The sequence below is a fragment of the Siphateles boraxobius genome, unplaced genomic scaffold, assembly GCF_051911475.1.
Source record: "Siphateles boraxobius isolate OS27281-9 unplaced genomic scaffold, OSU_SipBor_1 37, whole genome shotgun sequence".
Classification (NCBI taxonomy): Eukaryota; Metazoa; Chordata; class Actinopteri; order Cypriniformes; family Leuciscidae; genus Siphateles; species Siphateles boraxobius.
The window spans coordinates 1,102,744-1,125,862 of record NW_027508997.1 but is presented as its reverse complement, the minus strand read 5'-3'; the positions used below and the strand labels follow the sequence as shown (position 1 = coordinate 1,125,862).

The 23,119-nt window shown below is 37.6% G+C and overlaps 1 protein-coding gene across 4 annotated transcripts in view; it reads right to left on the bottom strand.

Moving 5' to 3' along the window:
* mdga1 (MAM domain containing glycosylphosphatidylinositol anchor 1) overlaps window positions 1-23,119 on the bottom strand; it is a 239,514-nt gene that overhangs the window by 154,725 nt on the left and 61,670 nt on the right. For all 4 annotated transcript variants that reach the window (XM_077196889.1, XM_077196891.1, XM_077196893.1 and 1 more), the window contains 2 exons: window positions 18,556-18,695; window positions 151-325 (listed from right to left, as the gene is read on the bottom strand). In XM_077196889.1, coding sequence (XP_077053004.1) covers window positions 151-325; window positions 18,556-18,695 — 315 coding nt within the window. The remainder of the gene's footprint in view (window positions 1-150; window positions 326-18,555; window positions 18,696-23,119) is intronic.

The following is a 23,119-nucleotide window of genomic DNA, read 5'->3' as shown; positions in this document are numbered from 1 at the left end:
ACCACCCACACTGATATCCAGCCCAAGTACTCTCTTAACCAGCTCTAGGACAGAGATGGAGCTCTGGAGAGTTCACACTGAATCACCTCCTGCAGGAAATCTGGGAGGGATCAGGCCGGGAAGAGGAGGGATCGTGGCCCTATCACTTACACTGCACATCTACGCGAATGGACTTGATGGCAGCCACCCCCACCCCGTTCTCAGCTTTGCAGTAGTAGCGGCCGCCCTGCACTCTCTGGATGTTGGGGATCCGTAGAGTCTCATTGAAGATGGACGTCTCCTGGAACTTGTCAGAAGCGCTGCCTGCTGTCTTGGTCCACCGTACCTGCAGGGGGCGACATTCAGAGACTCATTAGCTAACGTGCAAAACAACTGCATTTCAGTGCATATTATATGTCATGCGAACACACACACACATAATTGTATATGTGGTTTACAGGGACTCTCCATACACTCTCCTGGAAGTGTCCTCATTAACCCTGTTTAAGTTATAATACCTATGTCACTATGCACATACCATATATATGAGAACACACACACACAAACTTGCACATACCATATATACAAGAACACACACACACTTAATTGTACATACATTATATTGCCAAAAGGACACCCCTCAAAATCATTGAATTCATGCATTCCAATCACTTCCATGCTCACAGTTGTTTAAAATCAAGCACCTAGGCATGTTGACTGCTTCTACAAACATTTGTGAAAGAATGGGTTGCTCTCAGGAGTTCAGCGAATTCAAGCGTGATACCATGATAGGTTGCCACCTGTGCAATAAGTCCATTTTTGAAATTTCCTCAATACTAAATATTGTACGGTTATACAACTGTTAGTGGTATTATAACAAAGTGGAAGCAATTGGGAACAACAGCAACTCAGCCATGAAGTGGTAGGCCACGTAAAATCACAGAGAGGGGTCAACGCATGCTGAGGCGAACATTGCGCAGAGGTCGCCAACTTTTTGCAAAATCAATAGCAACAGACATCCAAACTTCATGTGGCCTTCAGACTGGCTCAAGAAAAGTGCGTAGAGAGCTTGGAATGGGTTTCCATTGCCGAGCAGCTGCATCCAAGCCTTACCTCACCAAGTGCAATGCAAAGCGTCGGATGTAGTGGTGTAAAGCACGCCGCCACTGGACTCTAGAGCAGGAGAGACGTGTTCTCTGGAGTGACAAATCACGCTTCTCTGTCTGACAATTTGATGGACAAGACTGGGTTTGGTGGTTACCAGGAGAATGGTACTTGGCTGACTGCATTGTGCCAAGTGTAAAGTTTGGTGGAGGGGAGATTATGGTGTGGGGTTGTTTTTCAGCAGTTGGGCTTGGCCCCTTAGTTCCAGTGAAAGAAACTCTTAATGCTTCAGCATACCAACACATTTTGGACAATTTCATGCTCTCAACTTTGTGGGAACAGTTTTTGGATGCCCCTTCCTGTTCCAACATGACTATGCACCAGTGCACAAAGCAAGGTCCATAAAGACATGGAGGGCTGTAGCCAAGACAAGTCCAAGACCAGGACTAGTCGAGTCCAAGTCAAGACCAAGTCCAAAGAGGTTTGAGTCCAAGACAAGACCGAGTCCAAAAAGGTTCGAGTCCGAGTCAAGACCGAGTCCAGGACAGGGAAAAAAAGTCTTATGCATGGCATTATCAAGACAATCATTTTGGGTTATTATTTGTTGATCTAAAAGCAAAAACAGTGCCACAACACCCAGGATTTTTAAGTATAGACATTGCCCTTGATATTATATAATCTTTTAATCTAAAGAAAACAGAATGATGACATATGGTGATACCTCAAAATAGCAGTGTTTCACTGTGGATCTGAAAGATGCATACTTTCACATCCAGATACCCCCCCCCCCCCCATCACAGGCCATTCTTGAGATTCGCCTTCGAGAGGCAGGCTTATCAATACAGTTCTGCCGTTTGGTCTGTCCTTAGCACCCCGTACATTTACGAAGTGCATGGATGTGTCACTTTCTCCCCTGAGACTCCTGGGAGTGCAGGCCGAGTCCGAATACAAGCGAGTCCGAATCGAGACTTGGGTACTACAGCCCTAGTGCAGAGGGTCCTAACCTCAACCCGATAGAACACCTTTGGGATGAATTAGAGCGGAGACTGTGAGCCAGACCTTCTCGCCTAACATCAGTGTCTGACCTCACAAATGCGCTTCTAGAAGAATGGTAAAATAAAATCCCATAAACACACTCCTTAAACTTGTGGAAAGCTTTTCCCAGACAAGGTGAAGCTGTTATAGCTGCAAAGGGTGCAGCCAACTACATATCAAACCCTACGAGCGGATTAAGAATGGGATGTCATTAAAGTTCATGTGTATGTAAAGGCAGATGTCCCAAAACTTTTGGCAATATAGTGTATGTGGTTTACAGGGACTCTCCATAGACTCTCCCGTAAGACACACACACACACACACACACACACACACACACACACACACACACACACAGACACACAACACAAATAAATGTCTAGAGAAACTGAAGCTTTGTTTAGTTACATTTTTAAATGGAAAAAAGCTGCAGATTGTCAATGAGGTGTCAGACTACTTTATTTGTATATATTAAAATCAATGAAAAGATTTGTCTCAATAAAATGATTAAGAAATATACAAGTATAATATTTAGCCAATTAATTTAGGAAAAGCCTAATTTATTTTGTCTTACTAAGTAATAAGTTAATGTTCAGGAAAAACCTTTGTCTAGAAAGGCCGTTCACGTTGACGAGCAAGAAATACAGTAGGACTCAATAAGTTTGACACTAGTAAGTACAGCGGTCAGACTCTGACGTAATCACACTCTCATCCCTCTCAATCATTCTTTTGATGCCTTCACAAATACTTTGCATCGAGTGTGTAAGGTCAAGTGAAAATCACAAACTAAAGCCGGTATAATCTCCTCCACCTCTCCACCTCTGGACATCAGTAAGCTGCTTCTATTAAAGCGGGGTCACCTCTGAACAGGGTGCCACATGGGCGAGCAGGCCATTGTAGTTGGCAGCGCTGGGGGCGGAGGGAAGGTTAGGATGTACGTGCAAAGGATTATGGGATTACACAGACCTGTGTAAATGACAAGCTTTGTGTTTATTCAGGTTTATTTGCCTGTGGATTTGGGACACAGCTGCTGTTCATTTATCAGGTGTAGCGGGTGAGAAATTAACACAGAGAAAGAGAGAGAGAGAGCTCCTGGGTGTAACCTATCCTCTTGGTGGCAAAGAACAGAAAAGCTGGTCGAAAGCAGTTTGATGAGGGAAATTCACTGAAAAGTTGTGCCACTTTCATGTGTGGACTGTAGTACAGCTCTTTGCTGCATCCTCCTCAACCTAGAACTCCAAACAAACCCACAAAGTGAGGAATTGCACCATACAAATCGCATGGTAAAACCTCAAAACTGTTAAACTATTTCATATAGTATTTTGAAAGTATCATTATATTAAATTACTATATTAAAATATTTGAAGATATGTCAACACTCCACAATAAAGTTCAATCTGTTACCATAAAATGAATATTCATTTATAAATGATTCTAATTTGTCACCAAAAACTTACTGTAAAGTGTTACTATGTTTTCAAATTTTGTAATTGTGTTTTTTAACATGCGCATACATATGTAGGTATACGTAAACACATGATCCTTCAGAAATCATTCTAATATGTTGATTTTATGCTCAGTTATTGTGCTGCTTAGTATTTTTTTGGAACCTGTGATCCTTTTTTCAGGATTCATTTGATGAAAAAAATGTTTAAAAGAACAGCATTTATTCAAAATAGAAATATTTTCTAACAATATAAATCTTTTCTATCAGTTTTTATCAATTTAACACATCCTTGTTGAAATAAAGTATTAATTTTTTTTTTTTTAAATGATAACTGACCCCAAACTTTTGAACGGTATATTGTTCTAAAAGTTATATTGTTATGTTGTTATATATATAATTATTATTTATTTTTTTAAATAAATGCTGTTCTTTTAAGGGGTCCTTCATTTCAGGGTCACACTCAGGGTCTTCGGGACCAAATGGTCCGGAAGGGTTTGATTCATATTTATTAAAAGAAAATCATATTTTTTTTTTTTTACTTGTTTTTTATAATATTTTTTCTTTTCTTTTTTGGTGTTTTGAGATAATTTAAGATTTATAATTAATATTTATGCAATAAATATGACCCATTTTCCCCCCATTGAATATAATAGAAAATTAAAAAATTAAAAAATATATATATATTATTTTTTTAAAGCTGTATTTCATTTTAGAGTCAAGCCTAGACCTCATAAAAGCAATTTTTGAAATTAGATGGATGCCATCTGGTGGACAAACTGAGCATTTTAAAAATGCAAAACCCTTATGTAATCTGAATTTATTCGTTTGTTTATGTATAAAAGTGTGTTTGTGTGTGTGTGTGTGTGTGTGTGTGTGTGTGTGTGTGTGTGTGTGTGTGTGTGTGTGTGTGTGTGTGTGTGTGTGTGTGTGTGTGTGTGTGTGTGTGTGTGTGTGTGTGTGTGTGTGTGGATGTGTCTGTTTTGCACTCTTGATGTTTTATAGATTCACCCCTTCACTGTTGTGTGCTTTTTTTCTGGATCGTGGCTGATTTGTAGATTGTACACACAAAAAAACTCTGTATTTTCACGTTTTTGCCAATTTCCCATTCATTTCCTATGGCGGGACCATTTGGTCCCGAAGGCCCTGAGTGTGACCATTTTTTTTACAACCACTTAGACTATTCAAATCCTGTCCCCAATTTTTTGGGGTGTTCATATACCAAGTACCAACAAAGTCACCAAATTTCGGACCATTCCGATGAAGCTATGATTTTACACATTTTTTTATTTAAATTCTTCGGGACCATTTGGTCCGAAGAACCCCAGAGGGTTAAAACTTTTATTCATCAAAGAATTCTGAATAAGTAGCATAGGTTATAAAAAAATATTAATCAGCACAGCTGTTTCCAACATTGATACTAAATCTTCATATTAGAATAATTTCTGAAGGATCACGTGACACTGAAGCCTGGAGTAATGATTCTGAAAATTCAGCATTGCGTCACAGAAATAAATTATATTTAAATAGAAAACTATTATTTTAAATTGCAATAATATATATATATATATATATATATATATATATATATATATATATATATATATATATATATATATATACATATATATATGTCTGTATTATTGAACAAATAAATGCAGGCTTAATAAGCATAAGAAAGTTTTCTTTAAAAAAAAAAATATATATATATATATATATTTTTTTTTTATACATACTATCCATCCATTCACCAATATGCTTGTCCTCTGTAGGGTCTATGTGAAGTAATGAACTAACAAAGGTAAAAAGATTATTAAAAATAGAAAAATACTTTCATATAAGTAACACGATATACATCCATTTTTGCATATGCATTTATATACCGTATTTTTTTAATCTTCTATAATGAGAAAAGTTGCTATCGTAGGTAACAATTTATTCAAGTAAAGGGCAGTAGTGAGCTTAACGTCTGGTCTGTGTTGACGCCTGTATCAGGATACACCACTGATTGTGAAATGTCAACAACAACAAAAAAAACATACTGTTTGTGTTCTCAGAAGCCCAAAACTCTAGCATCATTGTGTTGATTCATTGTGGCTCTCAAAGGGCCGTCGCTGGCAGATGTAAGACAGATGGCGCTGGATAGGCTATCATTACAGCGGCTTCAGACGGCTTACTTACAGCAATGCAAAGTCACAGTGCCACAAAAAGTCTTTCAAAGTCTCAGTGAAATGAAGAGAACAGGGCTGATGGCAAGAGAATGCTGCCGCTAAACGCAACATGGGACGAAGAAATCGGTCATGAAACAGATGAACCAGTGAAAGACACAACACTGCCCTTCTCAACATCAACAGCTGCCACACATCACAGTGTTTTACTGCTCCACAGATCCCAGCAGACTGCGCATCTCTTTCTTCACACACTCGTTTCTGTCTGCTCTTGGGAAAGAACTCCCATGAGTCTCTGTTAGCTGTACAGCGTCTTCAACGCTTCATCAGCGTCTTTCCTCTGCTGAAAAATCAGGCTCAGTTGATGCTGTACACAATTCTGATACGGGTTCTGGATCGGAACTTTCCATTTTGCTAGTAATGATTTTGCTTCTGTTTGTTCAGGCCAAGGGCAGGATTATTAATTAAAACTATATATATATATATAAAAATATAAAAAATAAACATTTTCTTTACTATAAACTTATTTTATTTCAGCTAGTCGCCAATTTAACATTTCTCAATTTTATTAAGTTTAACTTGAAGTAGTAAAACAAAATAAAACAATAAAATATATAAAAACTCAAGACATAAAAAAACTAAAACAAAAAAATGACAAAAACAAATAACACAATTACTAAAATTTTAACAAAACTCTACATAAAAAATACTATAATGGCATATAGTGATGATAGTGATGATGGCTAGTTAGCATGGTCAGATTAGGTCATAACCACATGATCTGGCTAAACTGATGGCCATTCAAAATAAGCCATGTATTTTGCATGAATAAAATATTTGCAATCAACATTTAAATTACATATATTTCATTATAGTAGATGTTAAGCAGCACACAGACTGTTATTTTACTCAAAACGTTGACAAAAAGATCCACAATGAAGCTGCAAGAGGCAGCGAAACGAGAAAAACTTAGCATTAGTTTAGGGCATTACGCAAAGGTCAAAAATAAATGAGGAGAAAAAAAGTACAGCAATTAGGATTAGATTCCTCATTGTATGCCAAAAACAAACAGAAGGTCATTTGTTCTGTAATTTTTACCTAGGTTGTGAGAGGAAAAATAGTTTCATGCAGGACTGAAATTATTAAGTACGCTTGCGCACCTGAAGTCCTCAGGGAAAGCTACTCGCGTCCGAAGAGAGCTTTTATCATTCCACTCCCATCTCTCGCTCTCTCTCTCTCTCTCTCTCTCTCTCTCTCTCTCTCTCTCTCTCTCTCTCTCTCTCTCTCTCTCTCTCTGCTTCAGGTTTTCTCTTCCCGCCTATCCTATAACTGCCTCTATAAATTAAGTTCTTTACGAGTGACACCAATTCAAGTCAAGCATCCGCAAAGAGACGTTAATTGCTTAATGCCTTGCATGCCTGCTTAAATCTGTGTGGCAGTGGTCTCTTCATAACTAGCACTGGGTTATTGCTACTGTAAGCACATTTAATGCTCATTGCCGAGCTTTTTGTGTGTGAGCATGTTAAATCGGTGAAGAGTGATCATTACACACAAAAGCTCAATGTTTGCAGCTCAGCTTTACACTGTCTATTACTCTAAAATCTTGTAACCCTTTCACCCCCCCCCCCCCCCCCCACCCAACCCCACCCCCACCCCCTTCTCTCTCGCTCGCTCTAGCTCACTCAATTCAATTTTGTGCTTTATTGGCATGACGCAAACTATCCATTTGTACTGCTGAAGTGTTGCAAAATCAGTAAAATAAATAAGGTAAAAAGTACAATTAGCCTAAAAGGTGAACGCTTTTGGTAAGTAGCCATGCAATACTCAGGATAATTACGGGTCATTATCGCCAAATAAACACAGACACGGTGAGCAGGATCCCAGTGTGAAACGGAGCGGACTCATGCATCATCCTGAAAATGTTTCAGCTAAATACGAATTTTTCAGTTTAAACAATCAGAACAGTATATGTATATGTATATGATCAAAAGTGACAGTAATGTCATTTCTAATGTTACCAAACATTTCTGTTTTAAATAAATGCTGTTCTTTTGAACAATGGAGTAATGATGCTGAAAATTTTGCTTAGTCATCACAGGAATAAATTGCATTTTGTATTATATTAAAATAGAAAACTATAACTACTATATATTATAGTTTTTACTGTATTTTTGGTCAAATCAATACAGCGTTGGTGAGCACAAGACTTCTTTTAAGAAAAAAAAAATCTTACTGACCTAAATCTTTTGAATTGTCGTGTATTTTTTGAGTAATAAATATATGTATATATAAGTCTAGTTTATTTTAATATGTTTATTGATAGACATATGATCCAGATAACAGAGGTTCCCAGTAGTAATAAGCATTGAGTTTGGAATCCTGTCCGACTCAGTACAATCAGTAATAACTGTAACTCAAACTAAATCTGTCAATCTGAAGAGAAACAGAAAACACAGGAGCGTGAGGAACAGCAAGAAAGAAAGAAGACATAAGCGGTGTCAGGTTTTGCCAGCTTATTTCCCATTCTGAACTGCTCCTCTGTTCACTGAAATCAATCCTAATCGAATAACACGCAGCTCTGCGGAGTATTTAAATCTCTCCATATGTTACACAAACAACAGCTCTATTAAACTTCCCACGCAGAGCGTAATAAATGAGGGTGTAAAATGTGAGGTGGCTTTTTCCACTCACGGACACAATGAGGGCAGGAATACAGTACATCTGCTGCACATGACCTGATGCTGCACACCTTCAGTCTCACAATACAAGATCACACTTCTGCCCTACAAACAAGCCTACAAGAAGACAACAGTCACATTTACATGGACATTTTCTCAATAGAAAAGCAGTTCATCCCAAAATGAATCATTTACTCTCCTCAATGTTATTTGAACCCCATATTATTCTCTTTTTTAAGTGAGACAGAGACAGAATGGAATTGCTTGGAAATGGAAAGGGCATCATAAAAGTAGTCAATGCAACTATATTTCTAGCCTTCTGAAACTACACGTGAGAACTAAAGGCATCAAACGTGGTGCAACACATTTAAAGGCCCCAGGATGGATGGATGGATGGATGGATGGATGGATGGATGGATGGATGGATGGATGGATGGATGGATGGATGGATGGATGGATGGATGGATGGATGGATGGATGGATGGATGGATGGATGGATGGATGGATGGATGGATGGATAGTAATTATTTATGTATCGTTCTTAGATAGAACGCTTGAAAGCTAGATAGATAGAATGATTGATTGATAGATAGACAGAACAAAATAATGATAGATCGAGCGATAGAATGATAGATAGACAGAACGATAGACAGAACGATAGATAGAACGATAGAACGATAGAACGATAGAACGATAGATAGATAGATAGATAGATAGATAGATAGATAGATAGATAGATAGAACGATAGAACGATAGAACGATAGATAGATAGATAGATAGATAGATAGATAGATAGATAGATAGATAGATAGATAGATAGATAGATAGATAGATAGATAGATAGATAGATAGATAGATAGATAGATAGATAGATAGATTAAGCTAAGATTGAAATGAAAACTAAAAAAACACAACAAATGCTATACTAGTACATAAAACTACATGCACCCTTTCCTGCCCTTTTGGTAATACTGGATATATTTTATCATTCATTTTAATACATTTTCAGTAATTTAGCACAGCAATTTAATTTCATTAATTCTCCGTCATGCACACTAAATTGCCAAGTTAAAAAAATTCATCTTCTCACCTAAAATGTTTTTTTTCCCAATAGCTTAACTTTTTATAACTTTCTGTGTCACGAAGCACTCATAATTACTTTCATCTGAACACACGCAGATTTATCTTTTGAAGTTCAGTCGATCTTTTCGTGTCTAAGTGGGTGGTTCTTGGCCACAAAAAATGCAGTGAGGGCTAGTTTTTAAGGCCACAGTCAAAAGTCTGGCTTGGCCTGACTTACAGGATTTCACTGACGCAGTTCATCGGCGACAAGTCTGATCCATCTGTGATGTTCTATAATCACTGACTTACTGAGCACTGAGTTAAACACGGCACATGATCAGGGGACAGATCCAGTTCCTCTCGGATGGCAATCAAGAGCAATCTGAGATCGATCAGTTTGAGAGAGCAATGTCTGGAACAGGAAACTGAATCGCGATGATCATGATGATTAATGCATTCCTAGCATTGATTCATTTGGCTTTTACACAAACAGGCTTTCATTTACCATCATGTGTGCTCCATGGGAATTGAAAACACAACCATGGCATCACGACTGACTATTGGAACATGATTATGATGACGGTCAAGATGTCAGTGCTGACCGAGGCATGCGGTGGAGCGCTGACAGATTGTAACGTGAACCGTTCCATCGAGAGATGAAATGGAGACGTGATCGATGGAGAAAGATTTGAGGAAGTGACATATCTCATGGTTTGGGTTTCTGCCGGACAAAATAACAAATGAGATCTCTTTTTATCTCAATTGTTTCTCTTTCAATTGTTCTCTCATTAGTAGAGTATTAGTAGACTGGTAAGGTTAGGGTTAGAATAAGTTGACATGTAGTTGCAAAGATACTTACAGTCAGTAGAATGTCTGTTTGAGAACCATCACAATAAAGAGTTTGCAAATATTAAGCAGAAAGTTTTCCAATACTCTAATGAGAGTTAGTTAACATGTAGTTGCAAAGTTACTCATAGTCAACTGGATGTTCAAATTGGACCATCAAAATAAAGTGTTACCGAGATCTTATTATGAACTCAACTATTTCTAATTAATTGCTCCCAATACCAAATGATCTGAGATATGATCCACATTCATTTTATAGCGTTACATTCTTACTGAACAATCTGAACATAACTAAAGCACTTATGTTGTTAATCAAGATTTCTTGAAGCAAGTACATTGTAAATTAATATTCATTGTGCATTTTCCACCTTCTCTCTTAAGTAAAGGATTAAACAGGCTTATTATGCTACAGTTCCTTTAAAAATTATATATGTAAACGACTTCTGATTCACTAACCTGTGATATCACAACACAACTGCTTCCAAATTACGTTTTTTTCTGCGTAGTTTCTATAACTGGCCTGAACTGTGAATGTCTATACAGTACATCAAAGTACATCAATTCAAAAGTGCATGTTTTTCATAATGTGAGCTCAGTGTTTACTCCACCAGTAACATACATTTTTTAAAATATCAAACATTTCTGATGACCGAGTCACTCCCTCCCGCTATCACCAAAGGTACAGCGAGACATCTGGTACAAGTTAAAACGTTCGTGTCTAACCCTCCTTTAATTGATTCTCTCTTGTGGCCAATCAGAGGCTGTTAAAAAGCATTTCTGTGTGAAGCCGTCTGGTGTAATTGCATTTAGATGCCGTGCACACTGAGGTGCCAATGAGAACCATGCTTATTAGAACACACTGGGGGCTTTACACAAGCACACTGCTTTAATATTCCTTCTGCTCTATATGTATCTCATCGTCACACTCTTCATCCTCATCTTCCTCTATACCATCTCCAAACAGGGGTGTTGATATGATCTGAAATATAAGAAGACACATTATAAACCTTATCAGCTTAGCTCATGAATATTAATTATGTAGTGTAACGTTCGCCAGGTAGTCCTGATTGATTTTGTGTAAATCAGGTAAGTAGGCGCATAGCATAATAGAATTACGGCTTCTGTCCAGTGTCGAATTAACCAGCAAGCTGCTGTTTGGACTTTTTTGGGGTGTTTCATATGTGTCATTTTTTAGAATATCTTCTCCTACATGGTAAGGGTGTCACAATATACTGGTAGTGATGATAACCGTGATATTTAAACAATTAAATATCGTTATCGTGTTAATTAGGGGTGTCGTGATATACCAGTTTTGGCGATAACTGTAATATTTCAAAAGAATAATACACATACAATAATATAGCATGAAAATGATCCAGCACCAGTATCTGGCAAGATTGCACCTTAACGCTGGTTGCCACCTGTTATAAAACACTATGGCTGCACCCGAAATCGCATACTTTCCTACTACTTAGTAGGCGAAAAACAGTATGTGACAAAAGATGTTTGAATTCACAGTACTCATAAGAAAGTAAGCAAAAAGCAACTGGATGACCTACTACTTCAGGTGAGATTCTGAAGTTTGCATATGATGGACACTTTACTATCCCATGAGGCCACGGGAGAGGATTTGTGAATGGCAGTGAAGCGACGCAACTGATGCTGGAAGGTCACATGATAATGACATCATGGCAGATGTAGTGCGTCCAAATTACATAAATACAGTACTACACACATTCACACTATTTCGAATGTCCTTTTTTAGGGGTTATGAAGTTATAACTTATTCAAAATAAGTACCTACTCAATTGAGTATCTGATTTCGGACGCAGCCAAGCAGTCACAGCACACAGCTCCTACTGCCACGTAAAAACATGTCATCGACTCGAAGGATATGGCAGATGTGACACTACTCGCACTCCAAGAAAGTTAGAGCTCACCAGTGTGGACGTTTTTTGGATTCCACAAAAATGACTTGTTAATCCCCCCAGTCTCCAGAACTTGCTGATCAACAGTGAGCGCAAAAGGGGGCAAAACCACTAACCTGTTCACCCACCTCCGCCTCCGTTATCTAACAGATTTGGATAAATTGGCATTATTTTGCTAGTCCTGAAAAGGGAAATGTTACATTAACCTGTTAACTGCTTACGCCTTTCTGTGTTTAAATATATTTTGCAATCCCTCTAGGCTTTAAGTCCAAAAGTGTGGTCATTCAGATTAAAACATATGGATTATCATGTTTACTTCAAATATGTTTAGAGAGCAGTATTTTTTTCCTATTATCACCCAAAATAGGATGATGTGAGCATTATGGAGCTCTACACTCTCATATGTAATTTATGTTTTATTCATACTCGACGTCGGAGGACGCCCTTACGCAAAAATTCCACAACTGAGACTCGAAATAAATAAACTAAGCTAAATAAAACGCAGATAGAGACGTTTTGACTGACTAAACATGAAGAGAATTAACACACCATTGCGACAGAATATGGTTTATCTGTTTTCTTCAAGCCATCTCGGGTATTTTCATGAGTAGCTTATAATGTATATTTATAATGCAATGCTAATCAGCATAGCTTTGATCACTGTACATAACACTACAAAATAGCATAATTTCTTTGTAATTTCTATTTGACTAGCATTTTTTATTTATTTTGTATTTAATTTTTTCAAGATTTCTATAGATATCGCTATTTCTGTCAAGACCACTATCGTCTATGAATTTACTGGCTAATTAATATAAAAGAAGCAAGTCCATTGAAATGTCCCGCCCCAACTTCCATGATTTCAATGATAAATCTAATAGATGTTTGAAATGTAACTTTACTTTCCAAAACAAGTGGCAGAGAAGAAGAATTTTTAAAAGTGTGGAGAGTTCTATTAGTTGCTTCGGCCCTGATTCGTAGTGCTTCATCTGTTAGTCCATGTTTTCTTCTCTCCGTCTCTCTGTTGTCGTATGACCTTGTGTGTCTTGATCAGTGTGTGTGGAGTGATTTTTTTAACATCTGATCTTTCTGTTTTCAGAACTGTATTGATTCTTCTCCACTGCCCTCTCAAGGACAGAAACCAAACCCATACGACCCCTCTTTCTACTCCCCTCACCTCAAACTTCTCCAACATTCTCTCTCTTTTTTGTTTTTCTTTGTTCTCTCTCTCTCTCTCTCTCTCTCTCTCTCTCTCTCTCTCTCTCTCTCTCTCTCTCTCTCTCTCTCTCTCTCCAAGGTTGCAGTGAGCAGCAGTATGAATAAATAATGTGCAGAGTGGGATATCTTACAGAAAGGCCATTTAGGCTGCTATTGTGTTACTAAAGGCTGTGCATTTAGCCGCTGATGTCCATGTGACAGAAATGCTATAGGATGTGAACTGTGAGTTGTGTGTAGCTGCTATATCTCAAACACCGCGCACTAGACCTTCCCAATGACCTTAAACACAATCACTGCTGCTCGCTTTCGCTGCCCATCGGACTTACTAACTTTCTCTTCTGTTGCAAGCGTACTAAGCCATCTGTCTTGAACACTAAGGTGAATACAGGTAAATTAGGCCTGATTTAGACTGATTTAGGATGTTTATGAGAGAAAAATCACAAAGGAGATCTCTCTTTTATCGCCGTTGTTTCTTCAAAACAGCAATGTGATTAAATGAAGAGCAAATAAAGACTTTCAAAGTCTTTTACCTCTCAGATTGTTCTATGTCAACTATTATTTTTCTGTTTTTCATTATTCATTTTTATTTCTTCCTATATGCTGCTATCATTATAACAAAAAGCTACTGTAACCTGTTGCATTAGCAAGGCTCCCATATTTTTCCAAAAATGAGAAATATCCATCACACACAATATAATAAATCATTATAGATTAATATACTCAAATGGGTATTTACACTTGGTCACGTCATGCATTATCATTTCTGTAAAGAAATTTTCAAAAGTTTTTTTAATGTTTATAAAAGAAGCCTCTTATAACTCACCAAGGCTGCATTTACAGTTTTTGGTTAAAAACAAGTATTATTTCTATTTAAAACAACTTTTTTCTATTCTAATATATTTTGAAAGTGAATTTATTTGTGTGATGTAAAGCTGAATTTTCAGCATCATTACTCCAGTCTTCAGTGTCACATGATCATTCAGAAATCATTCTAATGCTGATTTGCTGCTCAAGAACAACTAGATTCAAACCATTTATTCGAAATAGAAATACGTTGTAACATCATAATGTCTTTACCAGCACTTTTGATCAATTTTATGCGTCTTTGTATAACATAAATGTCACAGATGCCGAACGGCTAGTGGGTTGAATGGTACAGTATATAGTCAAGTGAAAAGAGAAAGATTGTATTGTGTATGCACTAACAAAATGCATGAAATAACTAAGTATAAATATACCCAAAAGTGCAGCTAACTGAAGAAGAGCCCACATACTATATAAGCCTACAGTTCATTGTCCACCTTTACAATATAGATTCAATAGAAAGATTTCTGACATATTTTCAGCCCAAAAGTGGATTAAAAACAACAAATGGGTTCATAGAGCAATGGATATGCGACTGGTTCCTGACAGCAAAGCACACTATCATTTTGAAGACGGCTGACCTTTACTGACTGTCTGTTAATCACACAGAGGAAAAAAACATGATGTGGTAGAAAAAGTCAGGGGGAGGAGGGGGTAAAGCAGTATCATGTTTTTAGACACGCTGCAGAATGTCAATGCAGAGAGGAACTCAACACTCCCTTTGGGATGCAGCAGACACACACCAGAACCCAGTGTCCCCACCACCACCACAGTCACCATCTACACTGAACACACCGCAGTGAATGTGCTGGAGTCAAAAGGGTTGATTTGGGTAGGCTCATCTCCAGTGTTTCGAATGAAGAAAACTGTCCCTCCAATTATACAGTTGTAAAGCAACAACAACAAAAAAAAATCACAGTATGTACAGTAAAATGTACACTACAGTATATACAAACCACTGGCTTTGCACCCCCTATACCTGAACTCATTACTCCAGAAGCTTGTGTTCTGCAAGGGAACGACTGCAAGCAACTTGTGGTGACATCCCAAAGAGACACAAAATCACTTTCACTGACCTTTACCTGGACTGTTCCTGTGGGTGGAATGACCTGCATAACTCAACCCGAGCCGCTGAGTCTTGAGCCATTTCAAACCGATAAAGCTGCATCTTTTACGTCACCTATTAACACTTTCTATTCTATCCATGTTTTATACACTGCCCAGCCCAAAAGAAGTTGCTGTTTGGATTTCAATTTGCAAATGCTTAAGAGTCTATGACTGGATCATTATGGCAGTGATTATTATGTTTCTAGCATGTTATATGTTTGGCAACAGTTCTTCTTACCCTAATTGATAGAGTGTGTAGCTTTTCATTTCTTAAACAGCCATGTGACACATCATGGCTATATTGCAGGATGACAAAGTCCAGACCTAAATTCATTGCAAGTCTTTGGGATGTGCTGGAATAGACTTTATAGAGTGATGAACTCTTGCATTGTCAATACAAGATCTTGACCAAAAATTGATGCACCTCTTGATGGAAATAAATGTTGTGATGTTATTTTCATCAAGAGGTGCATCAATTTTTGGTCAATTAAAAAAGCTACACACTTAAAAGAAGGCTTAAAAGAACTGTTGCCAAACCTATAACATACTAGAAACATAATAATCCCATCAACGACCCTTAAGCATTTGTCTATTTAAATTCAAACAGCAAAAATTATTTAGTTTTCTTGGGCAGTGTATATACCGGTATATTTAATGAAAAAAAATCTTGCTATGTATACTGTTCTAGACTAACTGGGGCTTGTTACAGCACTAACATACTATTGTTGGTATTGCTTTTTTGTTGGTTCACTTTGGACAAAAGCATCTGATAAATTATTAAATGTACATTTAATGTAAATAAACACTACTGTTCAAAAATGTAGGTTCAGTATGATTTTTTCGAAAGACATTAATAATTTTGTTCAGCAATGATATATTAAATTTATCAAAAGTGATAGCAAAGACATTTATAATGCTACAAAAGATCTGCATTTTTGAACATTCTATTCATCAAATAATCATGGAAAATGTTTACAGTTTCCACAAAAATATTAAACGGCAACAAGGCTGCATTCATTTGATCAGAAATATAGTAAAAGCTGTAATATTGTGAAATATTATCACATTATAAAATAACTGCTTCCAATTTGAATATATTTTCAAATGTAATTTATTCCTGTAATATGCTGATTTGCTGTTCAGGAAACATTTCTGATTATATCAATGTTGAAAACTCTGATCTTAACTCGTCGCACATGATCAACGCTCCTCCCACCTGGACATTGTTTACCTTTTCCGGCTACAGCACGGGACTGCAGCACGAGACTACAGCTTGCCGTCTAAAAGACTATTTAGGTGAGTTGAAACAATGGCTAAGTTGCTAAGCTCAAAAACGCTCTTTATGTCCATGCCCCCATAGCTGCCGTTTTAGCTGGGTGGGAGCTCTGGGGATTCGCGGTCGCAGCTCCGAGTAGCAAGCACCAATCCGGTTCGTTTTTTTTTCTATAGTCAGTACTCACAAAGGTCTAACGATCAAGATTAACTTAAAAATTGCCCGGAGTTCTCCTTTAAGGAAAGCATCTGGTCCGATATTGAAATGAGACCATACTGTACGTGTTACACAAACATACCAAACTGACAATCTATCACTATATATTCAGATTGCAAACACATTTTTGACCTGAATATAAACTACTACACTTCAGAAGAAGAAGAGCAAAATACACCAAAATACATTCCATGCATGAGCCGTAAAGACAAACAAAATGCAGGCACAAATATCTAGATACAGAAACACACACACACACATTGTCTAGTGACCCGTGAAGGCCCGGCACCACAGGCAATAACATCCGACACTATATGCAGTAATATCCTCATTAGTTTATATTCAGACACTGTGACTATATTCACACTGTATATTAATCTCCTATATTCAGCCTGTTGTCATCACAATGTCCTGACATTTCTAATGGAAATCGTGGATCACGTTATGGAATAGCAACTTCTTTCTTCCGTGCGTTCGGTCTCAGGACTTCGGAAGGGAAAACTGATGGAATTCAGATCAGATCGGGTTTTCTCCTGATGCAACCAGGACCACTAATATATGTAGACAGGTCGTTGGAAGGATGTGTGTGTGTATGAGGGTCTTTAATAAGTGATCTGATGGCAGAGGACAGAGTGCCTGTGGGAGCCACGCTCTTCACACCTCCTACTGTTATCCGCTCACCCTTACCTTATATAACACACTCACACGCCAATAAAAGATCCACTGTCCACTGACAGATCCGCTCTATTTCAGTGTCTGCAGTCATGTTTTATCAGGTGATTGACATGCATACGCACAAAAAGTGTATTGATTATATATAGAGCTAGAAAATGAACTTAATATAAGTATTACAGTATATTGTAAAGAATGCAATTTAAATCGCAGTCTGTGTGTCGACAAATATGGTAAATGTTCCTCACATTAATCTACCAAAAATATGACAAACAAAATCATGCTGTGTCTATAAAGGGATAGTTCACCCAAAAATGAAAATTAGCCCATGATTTACTCACCCTGAAGTCATCCTAGGTGTATATGACATTCTTCTTTCAGACGAATACAATCAGAGTTATATTAAAAAATGTTTTTTATATATAAAAAAAGCTTTATAATGGCAGTGAATGGCGTTTATGTTTTGATAAGGTGCGAAGTAATTGAAGTCATATGTTCCGACATCATACAGTAAGTTGCGTTTTAGGCTCAAGTAGATTGCGTATGGCCGTTTGGCTGGAAGCTAGAATTTTACTTTGTAACATGTTAAATATGAATATTTTTCTTACACAAATGCATTCGCTTCGCTTCAGAAGGCCTTTATTAACCCCCCGGAGCAGTGTGGATCACTTTTATCATGGATAGAGGCACTTTTATGGACAGAAACGGTAATTCACAGCCATTATACTACTAAATAAAAGCCCTAATAAAAAAACTAAAGAACTAAATTAGCCCACTGGACAAAATGAGAAAAGTGACAAAAATGACAAAAGTGTCTTGGCTGATAACAATATATTTGTCCAGTAAATTCACATGCCATGGGAAGTTGCGGCAAAAAGGTCAATTTGGACCAATATGCATGTGTTTCTGTTTGTGTACCTGTGAGTGCAGTGTATGGTGTGAATGTGTGTTTGTGTTCACCTGAGGCCGTGGGTGTCCTTTGACCAGGCACTGCAGAACTAACGTGTCCCCCTCTCGGATGGTGTAGATCCGTTCACTGATGTTGTCCTCCTTCACCACACACGCCTGCCCAGAATGCACAATCTGAGCATTCGCAGGAGCTGAAGGACAGAGAGAAAGTCAGATCATCCTATAACATTTTCATTTCATTCTACAACTTCTTTAGCAGTGACGTTGATAAGCTGTGTTGGAGACCAACTAACTAAAACTAGTGATGCTACTAACTTAAACTATTTTTTTGTTAAGTGAGTAGCAAGATACATTTATCCTCTCTCACATACAGGGGGCCCTAAAAAAATATTTGGACACTTAAGCCACAATTGAAAATTGCTAAACTAAATAAAGTCAAATAGCATTTGTTTGATAGAAATTTGCAAGCAAAAATATTCACTTATATTCATTAAATTATGTTTAAATACATTTAAATGATTAATGTACAAAAAGCCTAGATAGAAGCGATGTAATGATACACTCATGTCATGATTCAATACATATCACGATACTGAACTCACAATACAATATTATTGCTATACTCCTAGACATGGTAAAAGGTTAAAAAATATGTACTGTTTATTAAAATGTTAAATTTGATAATACATTGTGAGTGTATATGAATAGGCTTGGACTTTGTGCTTATAACCCTATACACAGGACAATGGTGACACCAGAATAAAAATATTGATGATTCTGAAGATGAAAATACAGAATTATTTTAGAAGAACATGCTTGCACCCTTTCATTGACTAGATTCATTTAAAATAATGTAGGACACTTTTTGCTGGTAACATAGGACATTTGGCATTATCAGGAGGACCCACAAATATTCCCCCATTGCATTATAATACATTATACAGTAGTTTAATGTAGTACTGACACTAAAACTCGGTAAACTTGAATTTTTTCTCACACAGAAATGATCATTTTGGGTGAACTATACACAATACAGATTCTCACTATCCACGATACATATTGATGCATTTTTTATTGCGATATATTGTGACACGATGTATTGTTACACTCCTAATAGATAGACCAAATATAAAACAGTTGTATTATTACTATTATTATATACTTTTCACACAATATAAATAATATTGGCCTTAAAAAAATATTATTGTTAATAATAGTAATAACCTTTATTAACATTTTGTGAATACTTTTATCACACCCTATAAATAATATTTGGCTACTAATAATTGCTCTGTAACTGACATTTGTAACAAAACTGCACTGAAACCGGTTGATGATCCAAATGCAGCTTTATTAGGGCAATCCACAATCATATTTGTTTTTAAAGCATGCAATAGGTCAAAAAACAGGGCAGATAAACCACACAAAAAAACGGGGCAGGAAAACAAGGATTTCCAGGAAACCAGGCTGAAAGTCAAAACCAAAACACAGGTGACTAGAGGGAGATCGCTCAGAAATGCATTGTGACATTTACAAGACTTTGTAAAGAATGAGTGAAAATACAGGGCTTAAATTGGCAGACATTAACAAGATAATGACACACAGGTGGACACAAGCAATGGGTTATGGGAAAAGCAGTTCATGATAGGAAAGCAAAGGAGACGCCCTCTGGTGGCGATCATGGGCACTCCAGCTGGCAGATGTGACAACATCTCAGGAATAAATAAATACTGTAAAAACACTGAAATGCTTCCTTTAGGTCAAACCCAGACCACTGCAAGAACTGCAAGAGATCTCGTAACCATTTCTGAACTGTAATGGTTCTGACATCAATTCATGTTATAAATGTACATCCAGGAGGAAAAAAATAAAATGACTTGCTATGAGATATGACCTTCTTATATGTCTGTTTATAGAAAAGCATGCGTGGCCTAAGCGCACTGAATTGGACAAAACAATACGAGAAATTTCAGATGACATCCTTATGTTCCCTGAGTCAGAAGTGCACTCAAGAACCACTTGCATCTTTCCTAACAGAGTTTGCAAGCTCGATGCGGTGGGTTTCACTTCATTCGCTGAAAAGATTTCAAACTCCGGGCCCTCGGGAACACAAGCCAGCACTGCGGGCAGCCGAGCCCGGCGGACACTGCCCAGCGAGTGCTTTGATTGTAGAGAGGAACGCATGTACCGCTACAGCCTACACACTGTAAACTATGAGTCTGAGTCGCTTATTAGCATTTAAAAGGGAGTCTGGGACAGGAAGAGCTGCGAGGCAATACAGAACGTGTTTATAAATGTGAGGAAATTGTCAGAGCTTTTATTTGTGAGTGTAATGGTGTGGTCAGGGCGTCACAGGCCAGTCGCCATGCCAAAATTAATGACGCTCATTAGCGGGACAATGAGGCCTGCGCTCATGCTAACGCCGCTAACAACCAGCAGAAGACAGCGGTTGTCATAAAATCAAAAAACACTCTTAACTTAGCAATTTTATGCATTACATTTCTCAAAGATAACTCTCATTGTACGTTTCCACAACATGGGAAATCAAGGAATTAAAAACTTGTGTTTTTTCTGGCCTAGATTTCTGGCCAAGTTATTTTTATAGTTATTCTCTGCTACAATATACTTCATTGGCTAAATATTCGTCTTGTGTAGAGTAAAGCTTGCTCACAAATTATAGTGTTGAAAAATAGACCTTAGTCAGGGTAGCGCCATATTTTATTTTTTGACAGGAATGAAAATGAGCCTGTGAGGGACAGAATTGTTCAATGGATTGTACTGTTAAAGCTATTGTTCAGCGGACGAAACGTCTTATCGGAAAAAACGCTCAGTAGGCAAAAACTCTGTAAAACAGTCTAAAAAGTTGTGAGTTGCGAAATTATGCGATCTGACCTTTTTACAGTGCGTGCCATTGTAAAGACTGTAAGTCATAGCTGTCAACCCTCCCGTTTTTTCCGGGTTTCTCACGTATTTTAGCTCTTTTCCCGCTGTCTTCCCGTTTTAGTATTTTCCCGTAAAATATCCCGTATTTTTACGCTCTGATTGTGTGAGACGTACAAGCTCGGGCAGATTCGGCTTGAAGTTGTTCATCCTCGGATGCGGCGCCGCAATCGCTGTTACAAAAAAAGCCGTGCACACAGCAAAGCGAAATGTGGTCTTGCGCACCCAACTGGTCATTTTTGCCGCGCGCACCTTCGCGCTCATGCGGACGCGTCGAGTATAAACCATGGTATAAACAAAGCTTAACCCTAACTCCGTGTCAGCGTGCGCTCTGATCTGTAAAGGGGCACAGACATCTACCAAATCATCTCCTGCAGCATCCTCCGAACTTCCGAAGCACCACTAACTCCGCCTCCGTTTCCCTCGTAAGCTGATATTAGTAGGCCTATTTAAACATTCTCTATGATAAAAAATGTAACAAATATTTTAATAACACGATTTTGGCGGTTATAGAGTTCTAATGACGGTGTTCAACTATAACCGTCGGTCTCACGGTTACGGTCACACCCCTAACACACACACACACACACACACACACACACACACACACACACACACACACACACACTGTCTCTCTCTACCTCTCTCTCTCTCTCTCTCTCTCTCACACACACCCACTGTCTCTTTCTCTCTCTCTCTCATACACACACACACACACTGTCTCTTTCTCTCTCACACATATGTAGGCCTATATGTAGTTATAAACTCTTTAGATTGTTAATGATTAGTGCTTTTTTTTAAAGTTTGTGGGTAAGAATCGTGTAAAAAAATCCCTTATTTTGGGGATGGATTCCGGGAAATCTCCCTTATTTTCAATGTTCAATGTTGACAGCTATGCTGTAAGTCTGTCCCTTACAGCCTTGTTTTTATCACGTTAAATTTAAAATGGTGTCTAACCTGACTAAGATTATTTGACTAAGGAAATCAATCTTTTACAGTTTTTCTCAATCGCTTTGGTGCATTTCTCAAATCATCCTTAATATTTGCAAAGTAGTATGTGCATTCTAAAAACAATTCGTACAAAGAGCACAACACATTGGATTACCTGCAAAAGCCTGTAACTTACTCAGAATCTTTAGATCATCTCCCAAAAGTAAGTATTTATGTCAATGAACATATCAGTGCAATCAGAATGAAAAGTCCTTGTGTCATTGTTCACAAACAAGATAGTCAAAATGCTTAGTCCTGTTGTTTTGAAGTATTGAAATGTACAAAGCTGCGCTTCTTCTGTATGCCATATATCCATTTCAAAAGTACACATTTACACACTACTGTACGTGAGTTATTGATTGAAAGAGATTCACAGTTACACTTTTACTAGTGGTCTGACAAAAAAAAAACATTACAATAGTTTTGTGATATAGAAAAGATAAAATAAATAGGTGCACAAAAGGCGAAAATACAACATTAGAAAGGCAAACACAGGAAATAGCCCTTGGGCAGAACTTTGCTTTTTCATGCAGCGTTGTATTACTGTATGCTTGCCAATTGAAGGTTCATGAGATGCAACTTTGAGCTATTTCAGAGAACTGGTTTCTCATTGTTGATCTACATTCTCTACATTAGTGAAAGTCAAGATTCACCTCCACAATTCATCAATACATGGCACATTTAC